This window comes from Salvia hispanica, chromosome 4, assembly GCF_029641045.1.
Source record: "Salvia hispanica isolate PSC_SH4W2 chromosome 4, Shi_PSC_v1, whole genome shotgun sequence".
Lineage (NCBI taxonomy): Eukaryota > Viridiplantae > Streptophyta > Magnoliopsida > Lamiales > Lamiaceae > Salvia > Salvia hispanica.
This window is the reverse complement of record NC_142695.1, coordinates 56,697,760-56,721,224: the sequence shown is the minus strand read 5'-3', so window position 1 is coordinate 56,721,224 and position 23,465 is coordinate 56,697,760. Positions and strand designations below refer to the sequence as shown.

The 23,465-nt window shown below is 33.2% G+C and overlaps 2 protein-coding genes and 1 long non-coding RNA gene across 8 annotated transcripts; 1 reads left to right on the top strand and 2 right to left on the bottom strand.

Moving 5' to 3' along the window:
- Window positions 1–917: 917 nt before the first annotated feature.
- On the top strand, window positions 918–4,019 carry LOC148929629 (uncharacterized). Of its 2 annotated transcripts, none has more exons than XM_089057346.1 (6): window positions 918–1,418; window positions 1,484–1,657; window positions 1,725–2,543; window positions 2,640–2,702; window positions 2,796–2,990; window positions 3,064–4,019. In XM_089057346.1, exons 1-6 carry the CDS (start codon window positions 1,391–1,393, stop codon window positions 3,834–3,836), a joined length of 2,052 nt encoding a protein of 683 aa, XP_088913472.1. In that variant the 5' UTR covers window positions 918–1,390; the 3' UTR covers window positions 3,837–4,019. The 2 variants fall into 2 exon arrangements, with proteins under 2 accessions (XP_088913472.1, XP_088913473.1); XM_089057347.1 differs by having other exon boundaries at window positions 919–1,418; window positions 1,725–2,540.
- Window positions 4,020–4,693: 674 nt separating this feature from the next.
- LOC125204767 (uncharacterized) lies at window positions 4,694–6,522 on the bottom strand. 5 transcript variants are annotated; one of them, XR_016128717.1, is made up of 6 exons: window positions 6,067–6,485; window positions 5,759–5,988; window positions 5,562–5,615; window positions 5,203–5,317; window positions 5,008–5,114; window positions 4,694–4,919 (listed from the first exon to the last, which is right to left on the bottom strand). It is a non-coding gene; the product is annotated as an uncharacterized LOC125204767 (long non-coding RNA). The 5 variants fall into 5 exon arrangements; XR_016128718.1 differs by having other exon boundaries at window positions 5,008–5,090; window positions 6,067–6,484; XR_016128719.1 differs by lacking the exon at window positions 5,008–5,114 and having other exon boundaries at window positions 6,067–6,482.
- Window positions 6,523–20,023: 13,501 nt separating this feature from the next.
- Window positions 20,024–21,690, bottom strand: LOC148929628 (putative F-box/LRR-repeat protein 9). Its single transcript, XM_089070160.1, has 2 exons — window positions 21,225–21,690; window positions 20,024–20,653 (listed from the first exon to the last, which is right to left on the bottom strand). Exons 1-2 carry the CDS (start codon window positions 21,671–21,673, stop codon window positions 20,083–20,085), a joined length of 1,020 nt encoding a protein of 339 aa, XP_088926286.1. The 5' UTR covers window positions 21,674–21,690; the 3' UTR covers window positions 20,024–20,082.
- Window positions 21,691–23,465: the final 1,775 nt, after the last annotated feature.

The following is a 23,465-nucleotide window of genomic DNA, read 5'->3' as shown; positions in this document are numbered from 1 at the left end:
TAAAACCCTTTCACTTCCCCCACTTATAACTAAAATAAAAAAAAATAACTTCCTATAATCAAAACCTATAAATATGATGAATAAAATGTTAAAAAAACTGAATAATTAATTTCATTTATTAGCGGGGTCAACAAGACTTTATAGAGAACTCTTATATAATGACATATTTTAAACATTGAAATTCATTCCATAACTTATAAATATTTTAAAAGAAGGTCAAAATTCGCCTTTTATATATGCATAGGTAGATACTATCTTCGTCCACCAAAATTTTGACACACTTTGACTTGGCACGGGTTTTAATAAATGTAATGGAAAGTGAGTTGAAAAAGTTGGTGGAATGTGAGTCCTACTTATAAAGTATTAGTTTTATAATAAGATGTGAATAGGAATGAGTTAGTGGAATATGGGTCCAATACCAAAAATGGTAAAAATGAAGTGTGTCAAATTTTCAGGGACGGACCGAAATGGTAAACTGTGTCAAAATTTGAGGGACGGAGGTAATAGATTTTAGCGTCGAGTCATTGATATGAATTCATAACTTACTTACGTAACACTGTACATCAAGCAAATGATGTTAGATTGCTCGAACGATATCGTACTATATTAAATTAAATAATTTTTATTTGAATTAAAGTTTATAACAAGATAAAAAAAAGAGAGAGTTTATAAATGGATGACTGAGATTTGGTCTCGCGTTCAATCTTTAAAATTAGTTCGACGTTGAATTTCAAATCTTTAAAATTAGTTATGTTAATACAATCCTATATACCAATGTTTTTTTTTTGTGCTCAATAGTATTTATATTTTACATCTTTCTAAGTTCTATTCCCCGTGTGTTTATAGAATGATGAGAGGGAATGCTAACTAATCTATGCCCTTGGCTATTGGGCTTTAATATTTGGGTGGGCTGAATCAAACAATTAATTGACAAGCCCATTTTCCACAAACCATCCGAGCCCAAATCTCTCCTAGAATCGGAATTCACCACCGACACCAATCCCTAGCGGCGAAACGCACCGACACCAAAAACCCTAGCGGCGCCACCGCCACCGCCACCGCCACCGCCACCTCCACCGCCATCTCCACCGCCATCGCCATCGCCATCGCCATCGCGACCGCTCTTCTCCTAGAATCGCAATTCACCACCGACACCAAACCCTAGCGGCGAAACGCACCGACACCAAAAACCCTAGCGGCGCCACAGCCACCGCCACCGCCACCTCCACCGCCATCTCCACCGCCATCGCCATCGCCATCGCCATCGCGACCGCTCTTCTCCTAGAATCGCAATTCACCACCGACACCAAACCCTAGCGGCGAAACGCACCGACACCAAAAACCCTAGCGGCGCCACCGCCACCGTCATCGCCACCAATTTCTCAACATCATGACTGCCTACCGCGGAAAATACGCTGGTAAGAAGTCTTTGACATTTGAAAAATTCAATTTTCACTAGACTTACATTATTCAAACTTTGCAGATGACCTTATTGCCAATGCTGCAATTATTGGTAGCTCTGAAAAGGGCATTCTGGCTATTGATAATTTTGCAGAATTAGAGCCTGGCTTCATATCTCTCGCCCTTTTTGGTCACTATCATTACATGAGTGGTGTAGTCCTTCATGAGTCTCTCTACATGAGCAACAACAGTCCAGGTATATATAATATATTTTTTTCTCAAACTATTTGAATGATTCTGACATTTTGTATGTGTTCTCGTAGGCGAGAGTGTAGTTAATCTTTTTAAGCGTAATGGTGTTCTTCCTGGTATCACCCTTGACAAGGGTACCATTGAGCTTGCTGGAACCAATGGTGAGACCACCACCAAAGGTCTTGATGGCCTAGCCCCACGTTGCCAACAATGCTATGCTGCTGGTGCACGTTTTGCTAAATGGAGAGCCGTGCTGAAGATTGGTGCCAACGAGCCATCACAGCCTGCTATCAATTACAATGCCAACGGTCTGGCCCGCTTTGCCATCATCTGCCAGGAGAATGGCTTGGTACCAATTGTTGAGCCCGAGATCCTTGTTGATGGCTCCCACGACATCATCAAGTGTGCTGAGGTTACAGAACGCGTTCTTACTGCTTGCTACAAGGCCCTCAACGACTACCACGTCCTGTTGGAGGGAACATTGTTGAAGCCCAACATGGTCACCCCTGGCTCTGATGCTCCCAAGGTCACCCCCGAGGTGGTTGCTGAGTACACTGTCCGTGCCTTGCAACGAACAATTCCCCCTGCCATCCCAGCTGTATTCTTTTTTTCTGGTGGACAGAACGAGAAAGAGGCCACCCGCACCCTTGATGCCATGAACAAGCTCAAGGCGAAGAAGCCATGGACCTTGTCTTTCTTGTATGGCAGGAAGACAGAAAATGATTTGATTTCTTGGGATCTGGTGCGTAGAAGGTTGAGGGACAACTCAGAAGCTACACTCGGAGGCGACCCGGACGACAGCGCTGTGAGTGCAAGCGACAGCGACAGCGCTGTGAGCGCAAGCGAGAGCGTGGTGCTTCTGAAAGCCTCCACGTCAAGGACTACAAGTAGTAATAGATTGGACTTCCCTTGATTTTCTGAAATTTTCATCTGTATATAGAATATTTCACTACACCTTAACCGACTTCATTATTCAAAATTTGCAGATGAGCTTATTGCTAATGCTGCAAGCGACCAGGGCGACAAAGCCTCCACGTCAAGGACTACAAGTATAGTAGATTGGACTCCCCTTGATTTTCTGAAATTTTCAACTGTGTAGAATATTTCACTGCCCCTTATCTAACTTACATTATTCAAATTAGGATTTGCGGATGAGCTTGCAGCCAATGCTGCAATTATTGGTACCCCTGGGAAGGGTATTATTGCAGTTGATGAGTATGTTGGATTAGATGACCGCAATCATGCTTCGTTGATCCTTTACTACGCCACCGGTGGCCTTCAATACCTAAGTGGTGTAATCTTTAACCACGAGTCTTTCCGCAAAGCAAAATTCAAAGGTACATAATTTTTCTGAAACTCTGGATCGATGATTAATAAATTATCTAATCTTTAGTTGGTGTGTACTCGCAGGCAAGCATTTTGTTGATGTGTTTAACGACACTGGCGTTCTTGCTGGTATCAGGCTTGATGAGGGTACTATTAGGCTTGCTGGAACCAATGGTGAGACCACCACCCAAGGTCTTGATGACCTAGCCCAACGTTGCCAAAAATACTATGCTGCTGGTGCACGTTTTGCTAAATGGAGAGCCGTGCTGAAGATTGGTGCCAACGAGCCATCACAACTTGCTATCCAAGACAATGCCAATGGTCTGGCCCTCTATGCCATCATCTGCCAGGAGAATGGCTTAGTACCAATTATTGAGCCTGAGATCCTTGTTGATGGCTTCCACGACATCAACAAGTGTGCTGAGGTGACAGAACGCGTTCTTGCTGCTTTCTACAAGGCCCTCAACGACCACCACGTGCTGTTGGAGGGAACATTGTTGAAGACCAACATGGTCACCCCCGGCTCTTATGCTTCCAAGGTCACCCCCGAGGTGGTTGCTGAGTACACTGTCCGTGCCTTGCAACGAACAATCCCCCCTGCCGTCCCAGCTGTTGTCTTTTTGTCTGGTGAACAGAGCGAGGAAGAGACCACCTGCACCCTTAGAGCCATGAACAAGCTCAAGGCGAAGAAGCCATGGACGCTGTCTTTCTCGTTTGGACGTGCTCTACACCAGAGAATCCATGAGGTTTTTGCCGACAGTCACAATCAGAATCCGATTTTAGCGAGGGATGCGTTCCTTACAAGGATGAAGGCCAACTCAGAAGCACTTGGAACAGACCAAGGCGACAATGCCTGAGCCTCCACGTCAGAAGCACTCGGAACAGGAAGTTTATGACACTTTATAAAACGTGTCATTACAGATAGTCAGTCCTTACACAACCTTATACGTAGACGACAATGTTTGTGTATACTTTGAAGTATCCCTGATACAATTTGGGGATGATACAATTTGACAATATATACGAAAATAGCTTAATAACTGCGTCTCTTTAACTAAAAGTGAAATGTTGTGTCTGCACTTAATTTGTTATAGTAGTTGCTTCTACGCAAAATCATGGAGTACTAATTTGATGGATGTTTAATATTTACATATAAATTAATTTGATTTTAAATTTTCAATTAAGTATTAATTAATTTATTTTGGTCGGAAATATGGCTTAAAAAAGTCGAAGATCAAACAATGGCCGCTTGCTCACCAACATTACCTGCTTAGAATCTTGTGAGGACTCTTGCTATTGTTTTTCGAATATGAATCCCAGATTCCCAGTGAACTTGCATATCTGAATTGTGTGATCAAATGAATTTTGGTCCTATATGTGCTCTTTCGAGTCGAATAATTAGAGATGTAGTACCAAGTAAGCTCACAAACTAGTTGAGGCTCGTGTCCGATGTCATTCAAGCTCACATTGGCCGGTGCTCGCAAAATAGCTTTCAAATCTAGTAGCCGAATCGCAAAAATCCTAGAACCTCTTTTCTGCTTGCAATGTGCTCAAAAAATAGATCCATTTTCTGGCTTATTTGCAAGCACAATTGCACTCGCAAATTGATTTTTTTTTCAAAAAATTCTATAATTTTTTTATATTTTACTATAATTTTTTCCAAATTAATATTAGCGTTTATTTTTTAAGAATTATATGAAATTAATCAAAAGAATAACAAAATTCAAATTTTACATAAAATAAAAAATAAGTATTGTTTTACAACCAAACGAATGATTTGAATCTTCCAAAATGATAACTATCAAACCACGGTTTCATATCTTAGAAGACCGTGAAGCTAGAATAGAAAATATAAGACTCCCTTTTCTTCCAAAAACATAAATGTCAAACCTAACACAAGCTAAATCTATTCACTTCTTCTCCTCTTCTTAAGTAAACCCCTGTTCAACAAGAACAAAAAACAATAAATATATTTCCTTAATATATAAATATGCCTTGTAACATAGAAAATAAGTTAAACTTTCTTACCCACTAGCTCGTTCGTTCTTTCACCAAAGCCCGTTAATTGTAACCATAATGAGCAACCAAAAATATAGCTTCTCCAAATGCAACTATTAAGTGTGTTAAGTGATGATCTTTACAAAGTGTTAGCATGTATATACAACTATTGAGTGTGTGAAAACTGTTGAGATATGATTAAGTGGCAGAGTATGTGTAGTGTACCTCTTCGCTTTCCTGCTTGCTCGATTGCGACTTTGCAGTTAGGCATAAGTTCTTGTAAAGCAAGTCTTCTCTAATCTTATAAGTGACAGTCATTATCCTAATCTCAACAAATTTCCTAAATTTGAACCAAGTAATAATTTCACTATGAAACAGTCATCATCCCAATCTTAAAACAAGATATCAAACTTCAACAGAAAATTAGACAAGAAATGTATTTCCATAAGCATCCGTATTTTCAAATTAAAAGAATAGAAACTATAACATCAATTAGAGGAAAAAGAAGAAAGGAAAACATCAAGAACACCATGTTATTATATATGAGAAAACTAGACTAACAAACACGCAGTAGAGACAAGTACCACTCACTGTGAATTCGAATTCAGCTTGATCTTGTCTTTGTAAACTCTAATGATCTGTAAGAAGAAAAGGAGCACTAAAAATCTACAAGCAAAAATGTAGAAAGACGGCTATTTATCAAATGAAGGCGTTTATGACTAAATCCTAAGAAACACAGAATGCTTTCGAGTGTGAACAGGAAAGTTTAGATAACCTGTACCTGGTAGATCCATGAGTTATATTGCTGAGAACTAGTGGCCCTCTAATGATCTTCAACAGAACCTAAAAGCAGCAAACCAACATTAGATTTTCTCCAAAATAAAAATTAGAGACAAGTCAGTTTTCTTTAGTGGCTAGAAATGTCAAGACATCGAAAGAGTATAACAGAACTGATCACTCAACAACTGAAGGAAGTCATCCAATGGGAAGGAAAATGTAAGCACCAGAAGCCTACAAGGTTTGATATGATTCATTATTGAGAAATAGTGGTCGATGATTTGTGACATTCTAATTATCAAGCAAATATACCTAAGAATCAACTTCTCCCAGACTGCATATAACAAAATTACCAGAGCATATAACAATATTACCAGAGTCTTTCACATTTTTAAAACCTACAAAACCACTTACCTTTTAGAACGGCAAAGTGTAACGTAGTAAATTCCTACAGAACCATTCAATATCCGGAACTGATTCTAACAGGGTAATACCATGTTAAATGAGAAACTCAACAATTTTGGCATGTCTCCTTTTGGCAGCTTCTGCTAAACTTGAATAAAAAACTGCAAATCAAACAATATAATCATCATAACAAATTAATTAGAGTATTTCCAAAAACTGATACATATATAAAAGCATGCCCTAGATCAAATCATCAAATCAACATGTTTTATTTGTTTTGGATTCAGGCACACAAGGTACGTTTTGAACTGACTGGAGATGCGAGGAGTAGAAATTGAACCTAACACAGGCACCATTAATTTTGCTCGCAAACACCATTCCTTTCCTCGCAAATATGAGTTTTTTTTATAGTGTACATACATGGAAATCTTATACACAACAATTATAATAAATTATTCAAGAATATTGTAGTCATTTTTAAACTATAAATAAGAGTAAATAAAATAGTACTTGAATGTCTCATATACATATATAACTACAAAATAATATATAGAATAGAAATAAGAAAAAATAAAATACAGCTACATACTTGGAAGTCATACAAAATAGAAATGAGAAAGTCATATACAACAAAATAGAATGATAAAAATCTAAACTACAGTAAACTAAAATATAAAATATAAAATACACTAGGAGCGTTAAACTTTCTTAATAAAATAATAACAATAAATAAGTAAAGAACTAAATAGAAGTGTTGTAGTATGTCCTTATTTTATATTTGGGGGCAGCTTATAAGGAAGACAATTGGTATTTTTTTTCATTTATACTATCAAAAACTTGTGTAGCTTAAATGAGCTATTTGTGTTCATCTTTTGTTAATCTCCTATTTTTTAAAACTCAAATATGAATCTCCACTTTTATATTTTTAGCAACGTACTATCCCAATGATGGGAGGCTTGCCAAGTGTAAGGAAATATGCCGTGAGGCAGAGATGGCTGGATTCAAGATAGATCTTGACAAATTGATGTAGTGTTTTGGTGATACATATATTCAGTGGCGGAGCTAGACTTTTAACGATGGATCCAAACAATTATTTCCTCCGTCCGGAAAAAAATAGACTCATTTGTAGACTACACGAGTTTTAAAGAGAACTTGGTAAAATAAGAGAGAAAATGTATAAAAATATGGATAAAGTAAGACAGATGAGGAAAAAAGAGGTAAAGTATGAGATGAAAATTTTCCATTTTTATAAATGGAACTATTTTTTATGAACATCCCAAAATGGCAAAATAAAAAAAATTTTATTAACGGAGAGAGTTTTAAAATTTATTGAGTATGTTCAGTGTTCGGAAACAACTCAAACCTAAGCTATAGAAAAAGTCGTGTATGAGAAATAGACAATGAGAAAAATATGAATATTTTTTTAAAAGCATAGCATTGATATTAATTTTACTAGGATTAGATTTTATATTTAGATATCTATAGAATTAATTTCTATTCTTAAATTATAAATATCATTCTTTATGAATACACCAACTAGGCTAGCTACTGATATTGTAAATCCCATATATATATATATAGTAAATGTTCTAATGGCTGGAGGGCCCAAGGATCCCCTTGGCCTCACCGTGACTCCGCCACCGTATATATTTATGGAATTGATGTAGTTTTGCTTGCTTACAAAGAAAATATTGCTTGTAAGGGTAATTTTGTTATTCCGTCTAAAACTCCCTACATTAGACAAAAAAGTAAAATAAAATGTTGCCACCATTCATGATAGAATTATTTGTCAAATACTTAGTACTACTATTATGTTACTTCCGTTCCATTCATGAAAACTCCGCACATAAAATTTGTGGTTATAATGAATTTAGATATACACAATTGCAATTCCCATACTTGGCCCAGCAATATTCAACTCTTTTTCCCCAGCAAAGACCTGAGTTCGAGCCTTGTCGACGCTGTTCCTAATGCTCTTTTTATAATCACCTACTATTTTGTTTACTTAATTCTATTTTATCCTTTTAAATATTCTAATATGAATTTTAAAATTGGCCATCTAATGCACACATCTTTATTTTATTTTTATTTTATTATATCTTAAGCATTTCTTGTATTTTTCATTCTTATGTTTTGTTTATATCCGAATGCATTTGAGACCTACAAAATAGTACTCCCTCCGTCCCGGCTAAGATGACACATTGCTTAGCCGGCACGTGATTTTAAGAGTTATTGGTTAAAGTGTTTAATTGAAGAGAGAGAAGGTGGGTGTAGGTATTAAAGTAGAAAGATGAAGATAGATGAATATTTTAATAGGAGTGAAAAAAAGTGGTTGGGTGCATTAATTGGAGAGAGAAAGTTACTAAAAAAGGAAATGTGTCATCTTAGTTGGGACAAACTAAAAAGGAAAACGTGTCATCTTAAGCGGGACGGAGGAAGTACTAGGTTGTTTCAGCCCCTCGAATACTTTCTCTGTCCACCACTTAAAGAGTCATTTTAATTCGGTACAGATTTTAAGAAATTATTTGATTTTGTAAAGAAAAATAGAGGAAAGTGAGTTGAACGTGAGATGCATTTAAAATAGAATATTAGTTTTTTTATTGTATTATAAGTGTAAAAAGTTGGTGAAATATGAGACCCGCATACTAAAAGTAAAATAAAGTGAATGGTTTTATAAATTGTGAACGTTAAAATGGCAAAATGGTTCTTTAAACGATGGACAGAGAGTACATCAATAATATTTCGTACCAAGTTTATAAGATCCAAAAAATATTTACATTTCTTGCAATTTGATCCATCGTCGAAGAATGGAAAGAACAAATACACATTATATGTGAATATATGTCAACGACTGTTGGTTTCCGGCCAATTTCCTAGTAATCGAACATAGCTATCAACACCTAAAATAAACTTAGAAGTTGCAATTTACAATATAAGTAAAATATATTTAGGTCTTGATCAAGATAATTTCGTTACAATTCACATATTTGATACACGTTAATTAGCATTTGTTGTAAATTAGTACTCTCTCCATTCCATAGTAATAGAGACGTTTTTTTTCGGCATGGAGATTAAGAAAAATTGTATTAGGTGGGTTAAGTAAATGAAGAATAAAGTGAAAAATGAAAAAAAGTAGAGATGAATAGAGAAAAAAGTAAGAGAGAGTAAAGTAGGTGTGGAAAAATGTGTTGATTTTTACTAAAAAGGGAAATGACTCTATTACTATGGAACGTACTAAAATGACAAATGACTCTATTACTATGGAACGGAGGGAGTATGTGATTGATATTTCTGTCCAAACCATACTCAAATGTATAGGAGCTGGGTAATGAGCTTCTTCTTCTCTCTCAAGGTATGTTCATAATCATCCTTCTAAATCTATTAGTTTAATTTCATAAAATATTATCATGCTTGCTTTGATATACTCTCTCTCATTAAATACGAAATATTTATTTTTTGACACGTTTTTGAAAAATAATAATAAATAGTTAAAGTAAAGAAAAAATAAAGTCTAAAAGAGAATAATGTGAAAGATACTCTCCTCTATATTATTCTCTCTTTTTACTTTATTTTTTCACCACTTTAGTATAATTTTTCTAAAACAAGTGCGTAAAATGAAACGTTGCATATTTAATGGGATAGAGGGAGTAGTATTTAATTATATGTATATACAAATTAATCCAATATTAGAGATTTTATTGAACTGCAGTGGCGGTATGTGAAGACACGTAGAAGTACGGACGGCTTTAAGTTTTTACCAGGTTATAAAATTATTTTTTATTTTTGTAGTATCGTCTGTTTTATATTTTGTGTGATGAGTTGTGCAAAAGTCCATTACTGCAACAAAATATAGGAAAATTAATCTATTAAAACTGAACTCGAAATTAGACATTTCATAACAAATCTATGCGTCCACCTCTGTTTGAACTGTTTCCATGTTTAAAGTGGTTTTGCTTTTCGAAAATAGTGTAGGAATTTGTGTTCACTTCATTTGATGGGAAACTTTGTGGGGATATTGTTTGAAAACTTAGACTGAAAAGTGGGTACTTAATTGCATATATTGAAAGTTTCAATCTACTTGATAACTTATTAAGACGTTGTGATTTTTGGTGCAATGGACTAATTCAATAGCAACACTACTTTTTCTTGACAATAATGTTTCGATCGTTTACTAAAAATCAATTAATGATATCCCAATCATGAAATCAAAATCAAATACTCAAGGGTCTTCGATTTAGAGTGCCGACAAATAAATTATAGCAACTTAGAGCCTTAAAGTCCGAGAAGTCGTTAGCAGAATGATGCAGCGAAGTGAAGTCTATGAGCTATTAGTATTCTTTCTTCACTTTGCTATTTTAAGTGAATTAGCATTGTCCTCTACTTTCTTTTCTAATTCACGTATAGAATAGATAATAGGCCATTGAGCTTAACTTTAAGAGTGATGCTATGGCCACATTATAGCCAGCTACACATGATCGAATTAGTAAATTGAAGGGCTAGTTATTGGATAAAATATAAGTTATAGTTAGTGGATAAACGAAAATTACCAATACATCCTCTACTTAATTTTCACTTTTTTTATTTCGCTCCATTTCATATTTATCGAATGAGAGGGGATCAATTTATTTCAAATTTTGAATTAAAGATACATTGATTAATGCTAGTATTTAATAGCTCCACATTGGAAATTGAATTAACACAAAATGATCAGTAGTTTATTTTGAAATGACCATAAATTAATGCTATTTAATTAAAAGAAAGAACAAATTTATATAACATAATAGTTTTATTTGTATGATTTAATTCTATATTATAATTTATCTTTAGTATATTAATTTTGAATATTTTTAACACTATCATTTGAAGAAAAAAATAATTAATTTTGACTATGTATTAATATGATAGTATATTGATTAACACACTAAATAATTAAACTATTAGATTTAATTATAAATTAATTTTTTAATAACTTAATTATTTAATCATTTTGTAGTTTATTTCAGTTTTTTCTTTGTTATTTGTGTAACTCTCCAACATCTTGTTTTCTTTTTCGTTGTATTTAATAAAATAAATCATTATGAGATAAATCTTTAATGTAATAACAATAAAATCCTTTATCTTATTATATCTAAAAAAACTTAAAAATAAATACTAATATTTTCCTTATCAAAATGTAAATTGTATAACAATAATGATTAAGCACTTTTCTTTACAATTGTATAACAAATTTAATTATGTTTCGTGATTTTTGAGTCAACATGTCCATTGCACAATCACTTAATGATCAAATAGTTGGTGACATTATTAGTAATAACTTAAGTATATATAACTAGGTCGATTTTATAATTTATAATTTAAAAACCATTCAGTAGTAATAAATAGTTGTATATAAATGACTATTTAAAATTTATTTATATTTTACTAACATATAATTTAATGATAATAATCAAGTTGATTAGATAGTAGCGGAGTAATAAACTAAGTATATAAATAAAGATGGATTATTTTATAATTTAAAATGTAAAGAATAATTTAATATAAAAATAGGTGAATGCAAATAACAGTTCATATTTACTTTATCAACTAAGCATAGTAGTACCTAATATAATTATATTCCGTAGTTTTTAAGTCAGTATGTCCAATAACACTAGGAAATGGACTTAATGGTCATCAATTAGTTATATACTAAATCATACTCCCTCCGTCCCCAATTAAGAATTACACTTTTCCATTTCAGTTCGTTCCCAAGAGTCACACTTCACTTTTACGATAAATGGTAATAGGTCCCACATTTCACTAACTCACTTCACTCACATTTTATTATAAAATCAATATAAAAAAGTGGATCACACATTCCACTAACTTTTTCAACCAACTTTTCTTTACATTTCTTAAAATCTGTGCCCGTCAAACTGTGACTGCTAACGGGAGACGAAGGGAGTAGTAGCAATAAGTTAAGTACATATACATGTCGATTTTATACTACAATTTAATAATGATTTAATTAATAACTAGTTAGATGCGAATGACTATTCAAAATTTATTATATTTTAACTATTATAAAACTAATGTAATTATAAATTGTAATTTTTGAATTAATATGTGAGTGCACAAGGAAATCAACTGCATAACCATCAATTATCTAGGTGACATACTAAAAGCCATCAATTATCTAGGTGACATACTAAAAGTGAAGTATATATACACGCGGTTAATTAAGTAATTTATAATTTGAGAAATTATTTAATCGTATAATAGTTGGAAATTGATTTAATGATTTTAACCAGTTGGATAAAGTACTTTCTTCATCCGACATTATTTGACACAAGTTTTTTCTTTGCTCTGTCATCAATATTTGTCATATTTATTTTTTATTATTTTTGTTAGTGGACTATACATTTCACTATTTTAGTTCATTCGTATTTTATTATAAAAATAATATATAAAGTAGGATCCACATCCCACTAATTTTTTTTACCTACTCTTTTTTATATTTCCTAAAACTCAAATCGGGTCAACTTATGATAAGTATTCATTCCGTACACGAATAGGTGTCTCATTTTTTTCGGACACAAATTTTAATAAATGTTAAGAAAAATGTGTGAAAGAAAGTTGGTGGAATATGAGTCCTACTTGTAGTGTTAGTTTTAAATGAAATGTGAGTGGATTGTGTTAGTGAAATGTGAGACCATTTATAGTAATTTTGAATCGTGGCCACATAGCATTTCCCATAAAGATATAAGAGTGAACTACATAAATGGTACCTGATCTTTCACTTTCGCACATAAATGGTACCCGATCTTTACTTTATATCGTTTTTGGTAAAAAACGAAATAAAATAAAGATTGTACCAAAAACGATATAAAATAAAGATCAGGTACCATAAAGATCAGGTACCATTTATGTGCGAAAATGAAAAATCAGGTACCATTTATGTAGTTCACTTTAGATATAAAGCCATAGTTTTTTTTACGGGAAATTTATGGGGGAAATCAGATGGATTTCCGCTCATTTATAACAACTCCACGTCCAACCAATCTGTTAACCAATAATAAGAAGAATTACTTAAAAAAAACTGCTTTTACATCTTTTGACCAATAGTTAATAGTACTAATGCGGGTTATCAATCATTCAAAGAAATCAAATCAGTTTGCAAATTCTGAATTTTCTTTATTTTAATTTATGTATAGAAAACAAGTAGACAACTTACATACAAATGATCTACAAATATTACTACCTCCGTCACCAAAAATTTGCTACATTTTGACCCGTCACGGGTTTTAAGAAATGTAATGGAAAGTGAGTTGAAAAAGTTGGTGGGATGTGAGTCCTACTTTTAAAGTATTAGTTTTATAATAAAATGTGAGTAGGAATGAGTTAGTGGAATATGTGGTCCACAACAAAAAATGGTAAAAGTGAAGTGTATCAAATTTTTAGGGACGCACCGAATTGGTAATATGTATCAAATTTTCAGGGACAGAGGTAGTAGTTCCAATGATTATCTCTTTACCATCTTACAGTTTTTTTCTCTCTCTACGACTCTACCTTATGGTGGATAACAGTGGGTTGATGGAAGCTTGGAGGAAAGCTTGCTTTGAGCCTGTGTTGGCCTCCTTCGCTGTCTCGGAGCAAGATCAAGCATGGTGAGTTCGCCACATTCTTATTAATTAAATAGTAGTGTTGTTTTTGGTTGCTGTAGTGATATTTGAATGAATGAACTAATTAAACATACATTAATAATTTTTGGTTGATGCAGTGATATTTGGAGAAGTGAGACAAATACAAGTTCTGTATCAGCGTAACCTCCACTTCTTCACCATTGCTTTAGTACACAGAGTTAAATTAAGTTTGAGATTATTTTAGTAATCTATCTATATATTATGTGTATTTCCATGGGATAATAATTAGTAATTATTGAGCTTTTAGTGGAGACTGGGCTGCAGAAGTTTATACATAGAGTATTGTTCAAAATAGTATTAGCGCAACTTAAGGGTTGTTCAATTATGGCACCCCCTCAATGCTAATAAAGCACCATTCATTTTTTCCACTCAATGTCATTTCTTTCTTTTATTTCAATATAATATAATTTCTTTAAACCCTAAAAATCCAACGAGCATAATTTATGCGGAAAAATCATTAACCATGTAAAACCATAAAATGGGATGAAATTTTAATTGACACCAAAATGAACTGATTTATTAAAATTGTGAAAAGGTAAATGATTTAGTGAAAATTTAAGCACGGCATCTCAAGCCTTCTGCCCTTCAACGCTGACTAGAATGCCAAATTATTAAATTTATTTAACAAAAATAAAATAGAAAGCAAATGATGAAACATCTAATTACACGTAACATACGACATTTAAAAGCTATTGGAAATTTGGAATTACTATTTCCTATTACTCCATAATTTTATTACTATATTATTTTCTCTTCCTACTTAATCTATTTTTGACAGATTTTATTTTATATCCTTTTCACTACAAATTTTAGTGAAAAAATTTTCCACAAAAATTTACATTTGTACTGCTTATAAAAAGAGAGGAGAGTGTTGAGGGATTTAAATATCCCAAAATTCATATCCACCAAATGATTTCGACATTATAACTTTTTTTTTGTTTAATTTTATTTTATAAAAGACGAAAAGATTGAATAAATTGTAAACCTTTATTTCCAAGGCATAGAGAATTGTGCAAAGAGTGCAAGTTGCTTATCATTTTGTTTAATTGAGTAGACTGCACTATATTAAAAAGTAAGTTTTTTTTTTTCCTATATTTATATAGAAAATGAAAATTTCTTTAAGGACGGATCTATATATACACATGGGTTAAAAATATCTCTTCTTAGATAGATGCAATTCTTTAAAGTCAAATTTAGCAATCAATAATTAATGCATTTGACAGTTACATAAAGTCAAAAGTAAATAAATTTGGAAGAAAGATTTCTACAATCATTAATTAATATTGTAGTATAATATTAACAGGTACTAATATATACATTTCCGCCCCAACTTAACGAGCTAATATATTTAAATTGTGAGATAGTACATATTACTATAAAACTTGAAATGAAGTACTTATATCATAAATTATAAAAGAATCACTTCAAATGAAGATTGGAGTAGTGTGTAAATGACAAATTTCAAAAAGGTGTGTAAAATGCAATTCAGCTTCTCATGTGTAAAAGAGGTTATGAAGGGCTATATTCCTAAAAAGTGAGTAAAATGCAAGTTAGAATCAACGATGTAGGAGTATATAATAACATTAAATAAATGGGATACTCTTAAATCATATAAATAATATATTAATAGCAATCTAAAATTAGTTTTGGAGATGAGCAAGAACCCTTATCATTTTCTATGAATAAAATTACTATGATAATTCAAATTAACTTTTTGCTAATTCTATGTCGTAAGTTCTTCTCTATTTTCATTCAAGAATCAACTTTTGTATTTTTGTATTTGCTATGTTTTTATTTTGTTATTTAGTGGTTGTTATAGTTTTAGACTCCAAAATAAATGGAATTACTAAAAAGATACTACAACTTAAGTTTTTCCTTTTTCTCCGTCACAGTTCAATGGCCCCTACAAAATTACAGCATCAGAAGACAAGAGAATTGAATGTATGGCTACAAAATCATTTCATCATAAAACAGAAAATAATGATAGATATTATATTTCATTTGTTTGTTATCTTAATACAAGTAAATAATATCTTTTACAAAATCCTATTCATTTTTAATGTAAGATGAATGACATGGTAGGTTGTCATTGAATAAAACACTATACGTTGCATAATATATATACAAAACGCGAAAGGAGTGTTATACTGTTATTGTCTTGATGTGATTAATAAGATGCTACTCCATAAATCAATGGTCAATAAATAATTCAATTTATCAAATGACACAATCTCATTGGTTGATAAATATTTTTTCTTTTAAATTTATATATCTTTTATCTATTATACTTAAATAATTATAAAAATTATACCTAAATTCATAATTATCATTTGCAATATTTTTTTATTATAAAATATCATCTTTTCTCCTCATATAATCCTTTTTATTTGGTCGTAGTCTTCTTAATTTGTTGTTCACTATGAATGATGATAAAAGTAATATATTCTTCGATTCTCAAAATTACTATTACTAATTTTCATCTTATGTTTCATGTAATTCTCAAAACTATATTACTAATTTTGTATTTCAATTACTGTAATTTATGTTGCTTATTCGTTTATTTTATAATTTCAAGTTTATCAGCTATTGTGCTTTTTTTTTTTTATCAATTTTTATTATGCAATAATAAAAATTTCATGTAATAATATTATTAAAAAAAATTAGAACCGAATAGATAATGGTGTGGTTGGATAGTCACTGTAAATCATCAAAAAAGGTATAATTGAGTTGGATGAATATTGAACATATCTTAAAATATTATAATTCATTCTTTTGGTTCTCTTATACATATTGTACAAAACAAAAGCTTGATTGATTGATAGATTTACAATCAATCAAATATAATTAAAAAGTCCAGAAGTTACATTAATTATATAGCTTCTTTAAGAAGCTTTGCACAAAATCTAAATAAAAAAGCAAATGCATACATTGAGCCAATCTATGTAGATTTTTTAACATGTGAGATAGAAATAATCCATTAGTTAATGACATAAAAAGGATTAAAGCACATATTTTAATACATTTTTGCAGAATTTGTCAATTCTATGTGCTCCATATTAATGGTTTTAAGAAATATAAATGCAGTTTTGAAAATACAATTAAAAATACCATACAAATTTATTGTTGTATTTGACTTTAAAGAACAAATATTTTGCAAACTGGCGGAAACTCTCTTTGATTTCCTCCCAAAATTTTCCTCAAAAATAACTGTTGCTTTATATATTTATAGATTATAGATTATAAATTAATATAAGAGAGAGATATATTATAAATTATAGATTACCGATTAGCAAAAAAATTTGTATTTCAAAATTGCATTTATATTTCTTAAATCATTAGTCAATAGAATTATTTTAAAGAAACTACCGTAACATATTCTCAACCAGCAGTTAATAGCATGAAAAATTAGATATAGAATGATGATGATAAATGTATGTCAACTAATGGCATACATAAAACTGCAAATCAATATATAGAAAGTGATGCAAAGTGTGTTACAAATGCAAAGTGTGATCAAATACACAAAAAAAATAAAAATAAAAAGTTAGAGTTAGATTAGACATACAACATAGCCAGTTTGGAGAAAGAGCTTCTCTGCATCTTGAATTGCGAAATCTAAATTAGGCTATTAGATGTAATATCATCCCATTGTTGAGCATGTGCTCTGAAAAGAAAATTAGAGATAGAATATGTATCACATCAATAAAGCCACAGTTTTCTTTTCTCACATACTGTAAGTGGGGTGAAAAGAGACAGTTGTATCTAATGTGTATTTAGTGCCGTGAAAAAAAAAATAGCTAATCCTCCAAGCTTCGGCCTTTATAAAAAGAGCCAAAATCTTTAAGTATTCTCCCACACAACAAATTCAAACAAAAATTTAATTTAAAAGGCTCTTAAGAATCGAGAGGCCACGTAGCAATCGATCAGTTGTGTTAGCGAGACCATGCAGCAATCAAGGGTGGGGTGAATCTAGAGACGGCAGCCGGAGAAGTATGTCGCAACGAGATCGAGCGTGAGGCAGAGACAATTAATGGGGTCGACCGAAAGAGGTGAAACCCGTGATGTGTAAGGTGGAAGCGACAACCGCTTGCTCAACGACACCACTTTTACCATATACATTTTGGTGTATATGCTTAGTTTTTTTATCATGGTCTGGGCTTAATATTTATATGTTGCTATAATAGTAGTCCGATAATCATTAATAGTTGTAAATCTATTTTCATATATTTAACTCTATAAAATTTGAGAGGTTTATAAATTGGTGCAAAACGATGTTTGGATGCATCTTAAACTAAAAGATGGGTGATTTAAGTATAAGTTGTGTATCGTAATTTAAATTCTTTTGATATAAATTGAATACAAGATGCAATATCTTGATGAAAGATGCCATTAAATTGTCTCACTCTCAATGATGTATTCCTACTACGAGGCCCTTATAATTTATGTGTTTCGAAGTAATATACTCCCTCCGCCTCAAGATAAGCAAGTCAAATTCCTTTTTTGGGATGTCCCACTATAAATGAATCACTTTCTTTTTTAGCAAAAAATTCTTTATATTACTTTATTCTACATCTACTTTATATGGAATTAAAGAACAACTTTTTAATTAAAAAGACTTATATATATGGAACCGCGCATAGCGCGGGTGGATTTAGGGCTTAGCCTTTATATTTAAAATAATTGAAGACACATTGTAGATAATAAAGGGCAAATGGCAATAAACATAATGAAATATGATCAAATTTTGGTTGTCACACAGTTTTACAAATCAGTCGAAAAAACCATGAAAAATGAAACTGTTCACAAGTATGCCCTGGTGAAAATCCGATCACCTACATCCTCACAATATCACATTGGTTGATTGCCAAACAATATCACAAGTGTTAATTAATTGTAATGATAAAGATTTATACATCCTTATTACTATTACTTAAGTGGCGTTAATTTTAATTTATATAAAATGTGAAGAGATGATAAAATAAAGACTTTTTTTTCTTATTATATTTAAAATAATTGGTCTTTGAATGATTTTGATTTTTATAAAATATACTCTAATTATATTTAAATACATTGGTATAAAACAAGCAATAATAAGTCTTAAAAATACATTAGTATAATAAATTGATTATATAGTATTGCATAATAATTACTCATTTTTCTAACCACCATGTCCAAATGTGAATGAGAAAGATAGAAATAGGATTCAGCATCCGTTCAGAAGCATACTCTTAATGTCATGGCAGTTGCAAAATCATCTCTGAGAAGATTTATCATCAGTTCTTTGCTAACAACGCATATTCCCATAATCACAAAAATACTTCAATCCATTCATAATACTTTAGGATTATTGAACTGTGTTAACGAGAAAGCCCAAAAACGCCAGGCTGATTAGTCTTCAGATGTCTTTCTCTCTGGAAGCTATCTCAATATTGGAGAACATTATTGATCTAGTCCATGGAATTCCTATTTAGAATGTATACTCCGTAGGTGGTCGGTTTTTTAAATAAAATAATACTAAGATATAATTTAGGATTGAGTTGTGAGATTATTTTAGTCACGGAGATTGGCTATGACTAATTATCTCATGATTATCCATTTAGGATTGAATTGTGGGATACAATTAATCTGTTTAAATTGAATCTCATAAATCAAATGCAATGGAGATATGACTGAATAGTATAATGGGGGATCACATTATTAATTTTGTGGATGATACGAATTTATTGAAAATCGAAATACGAGGCTCCTCGTTCAACTTTCAACTGCCCACACCACCCCTTCTCTTATTCATGTTTTTTTTTTATTACTAGTACTAGGAGTAATATAATTAAAAATTAATTTATAATAGAGGATGAATGATTTCACCTCTTTTGTTTAGATGTGAAATGCTCTTATGGTGTCATGGATAAGATGAGTATCAATTTAACTAATAATGTTCCTAGAATGAAACAGGGCTCAACATTGTTTTGAGACATGTCTTACTAGGAATGAAATTCATCAAATTTTGTAGTAGTAACCAAAATTAAACATTCAAAGCATAAAACATAACATCAAGATTTTGAGTATATAATTATACAATAATACTACCTACCCTCTTTCACATAATCTCACACGGTCACACCTACATGCTGATTGCTGAACCATGAAAATCAATTAATTATTAGTATGTCCTCACAAGAACCAGATAAACTAACAACAATCATTGATTCATAGCATGTAAGTTTCATTATATAGCAACAAATTTTTAATAAAAAGCACAATAAAAGTAATTCCAATCAAAAACATCACAACAAGCACCAGCATCCATACAACCAGGAGGATACGGAGCATCAAAATCATAGTTATCCTGCCATTTCTTAACCCAATCCACGAAACTGATAGAGTCGGAATAGAGCCACAGATCTTTTTCCCAACATCTTTTTCCCGAAGATTTATCGTCAAAACCAGAGCATCGCCGAAGATCAAGTGATTTGAGATTGGGGCAGCCATCGAGAATCGGTTCCAGCACCTTATTTCCAGTCATAAATTGACAAAGCCGGAGATGGTGCAGATTAAGCATGGTTTTCCCAATTGCGGCAGCATACTCTCTAAAATCCGGACCTCTGGTTTCACAGTTGTGATAGGTAAATGATTTCAACATTGGGCAAGCAATGCCAATGGTTTCAAAATCTCGGGGATCGACCCATGGCTTCATGACAAGCTGCAACTCTTCCAATTGTTGCAGTTTTGTTATCTGCAAAATCAAAGGAGTACTTCCTCCTCCTCCATAATTATATAGATACTCTACAAGCTTAAGGCATCGAAGCTGACTTGATCTGTCACAATTAAGTTTACAAATTTATAAATTTAGTAGTAGTAGTGCCCGTTCGGTTCCCAAGATAACTTTTATCTTCTCTATTCACATTTTCAATCAAATTTTAGCTAACAATTGTAGATTTGGGCTTGTTTCAGCCCATTTGAATGGACTCATTTTCACCTAATCCCATGACTAACCATCTCACCTCACCCCCTCCTACTAATTTGTCCATCTCCCTCTCCTCATTATTCTCCTCTCCTCTCCTCATTATTCTCCTCTCCACCCTACTCACGCATAAGACTAATTTAATCCTAGCCAAGGTCTATTTTAGTGTATCTTACACTGCATGACAATTTTGTTTCATAAAATGAACAGCCACATAGTAGTATAAAAACTGAGATAAATTAGTACTCCCACCCACTTTCCCTTTTTCCCTTTTTGCTTTATTCCGACCAAGATTATTATTACTTAAAAAAAACATTTTTATCTCTACTTTATTCTCTCTTACTTTAGTCTCTTCACTTAACACACAAAATAAAACTACATAAAATCTCGTGATTATAAGAAATTAAAAAGGGAGCAATCCATACCGGTGGGCTACATAGTTTAGCAAGGGATCGAGGTGAGAACCGGCAAGCGTTAGATGGAGCAATTGTCCCTGACTACGATCCACTGCGCAACGGAAAATGTGGTCAAATTGGTTGACTGCGCAGGAGCAAATTATGTCACAAGTGTTGACTCCGCAACGGGGAATTGTGTCACGTGCGTGGACGGGGCAGCAACAGGTACTGCAACTGCAAGGGTAAAGGTTATCAGATCCGCAGCGGCAGATGTTCCGGAAATCGCGGCGGCGTCGAATATCCAAATGAATGACGCGCCAAATGGAGGGATCCTTGGAGGCTTTCCACCATGCCGTGCACACGAACTGCGCGCTCATCAGTATCTCTTCGGGGTGCAGCCTTTGCAATATATTCGCCGTCAGATCTTGGGGAAGTTCGGTCCATTGCGGCGGAATTGGAGAGCTTGATTTTGATTTCATTTTCGACACCTAGGTTTTGGTATTAGGTATTTGGGTTAAAATATTGAAATAATTATAGGCCCAATAACAGTGATGTCATAGTCTCCATATCCGGCCCAATAACAGTAATGTCGTAGTCATTTCATAGATATAAATCGCATTATTTAATGCGTCGGAATTGGAATAAAAATTATCGGACTAAAATAATTAGAAAAAAGACATCATTAATTAAAAAAAAATTAAAAACTAAATATTCATTGTATTTAAATAGGAAAAACTTATACAACGACAATTAAATAAAAACACTTAAAAATACACCGCCGCTACTCACTCGGTGGCATCTGGAAGTCCAAGTTCCTGCCTAGGTCGAGTCTAGTCCGCTTCGGCCTAGACCCACCCTCTTCCTCGCAGAGGGCCTTGAGTTACGGAGAGTCCTGCAGAAGGACATATTCGTCCCAGTAGCCGAATCTGGGGTACCCATGGACTCGATGCATCTCTGGCGAAAAAGCATTTATGTCGGCTTCGCTTCGACCGCTCTCAGCTGTGCGGAGGTTGTTCTCGTAGATGCTCGAGAACCTCTTGAAGGCGGTAGCAATCCTCTCCCACTTTTTGCGGATTTGGTCCGCATTCCGCTCCGGGGTGTCTTCCGGCTTGAACACATTGTAGGCCTGCAGGATGCGGGCCTAGAAGCCTGCTTTTGTCTTAACTGTTCCAACTACGGCTTCCGACGTGATGGCCTCCCAGGCCTTAGCCACCGGAATGGACTCCATTCTCGAGTAGTATACCGAGGCCCCACTGCCGCTGCCGTCTCGCCCACTGCCGCGACCGCGGCCCTGACCCCTCCGGCCCCTAACCGGGTCTCGGTGCGTGAAAAGTCAATGGGACTGCTAAAGCGGGACGAAAGGAGTATATACAAGTGAGACCTCTATTCCCCTAACTTTCTTCCACCCACTTTTCTTAATTTCTTAAAACCCGTGCCAGATAGAAATGAGATTCCTATTCGTGGACGGAGGGAGTATAAACCAATGTAAATGATGGAAAAGATTACTACTCTTTTATGGAAACTAATTTTGGATTGATCAAGCATGGAAATTACTCCCATCGTCCACGAATAGGAGTCACATTTCTATTCGGCACGAGTTTTAAGAAATGTTAATAAAAGTGGTTGGAAAAAAGTTAGTGGAATAGATGTCCCACTTGTATATATTAGTTTTAAATGATATGTGAGTGGATTGTGGGGTCACTTTACCATTTATAGTAATTATGAACCAGGACTCTATTCATAGACGAACCAAAATGAAAAAAACAGGACTCCTATTCATGGACGGAGGGAGTATTGTTTAACAAAAATTAATTTAGGATCAATTATACCATAAATAATTAAGATATACGTGTATGATTTTTTACTCTAAAATTTAGTGAGAACCGATTAAACAATAATAAATTTATAATAAAACCCATTATAAAATAATTGGGTTTGATCGACATGAGCATCCACAGTGATGCGGATGTCTCGACGGACATCCCAAAAATACCTCCTGCCACGTCATAAGGACATCCCATTGCATAATGACGGACATCTCCAAGGACATCCTGACGGACATCCACAATAATAAAAATTCACAATTCACCAAATTAAACAATTTACGGAACTAAAAGAATTAAAATTGCGACACGAAATGCAATGATTTTTTTATTAAAAAAAACATACATGTTTAAATTAAAAAAAGTACATAGTTCACCTTAAAAAAAACATCCCAAACTAAAAAACGATTTAAACAAAATACATGTTATGCCTTGAATTTCTATAGTT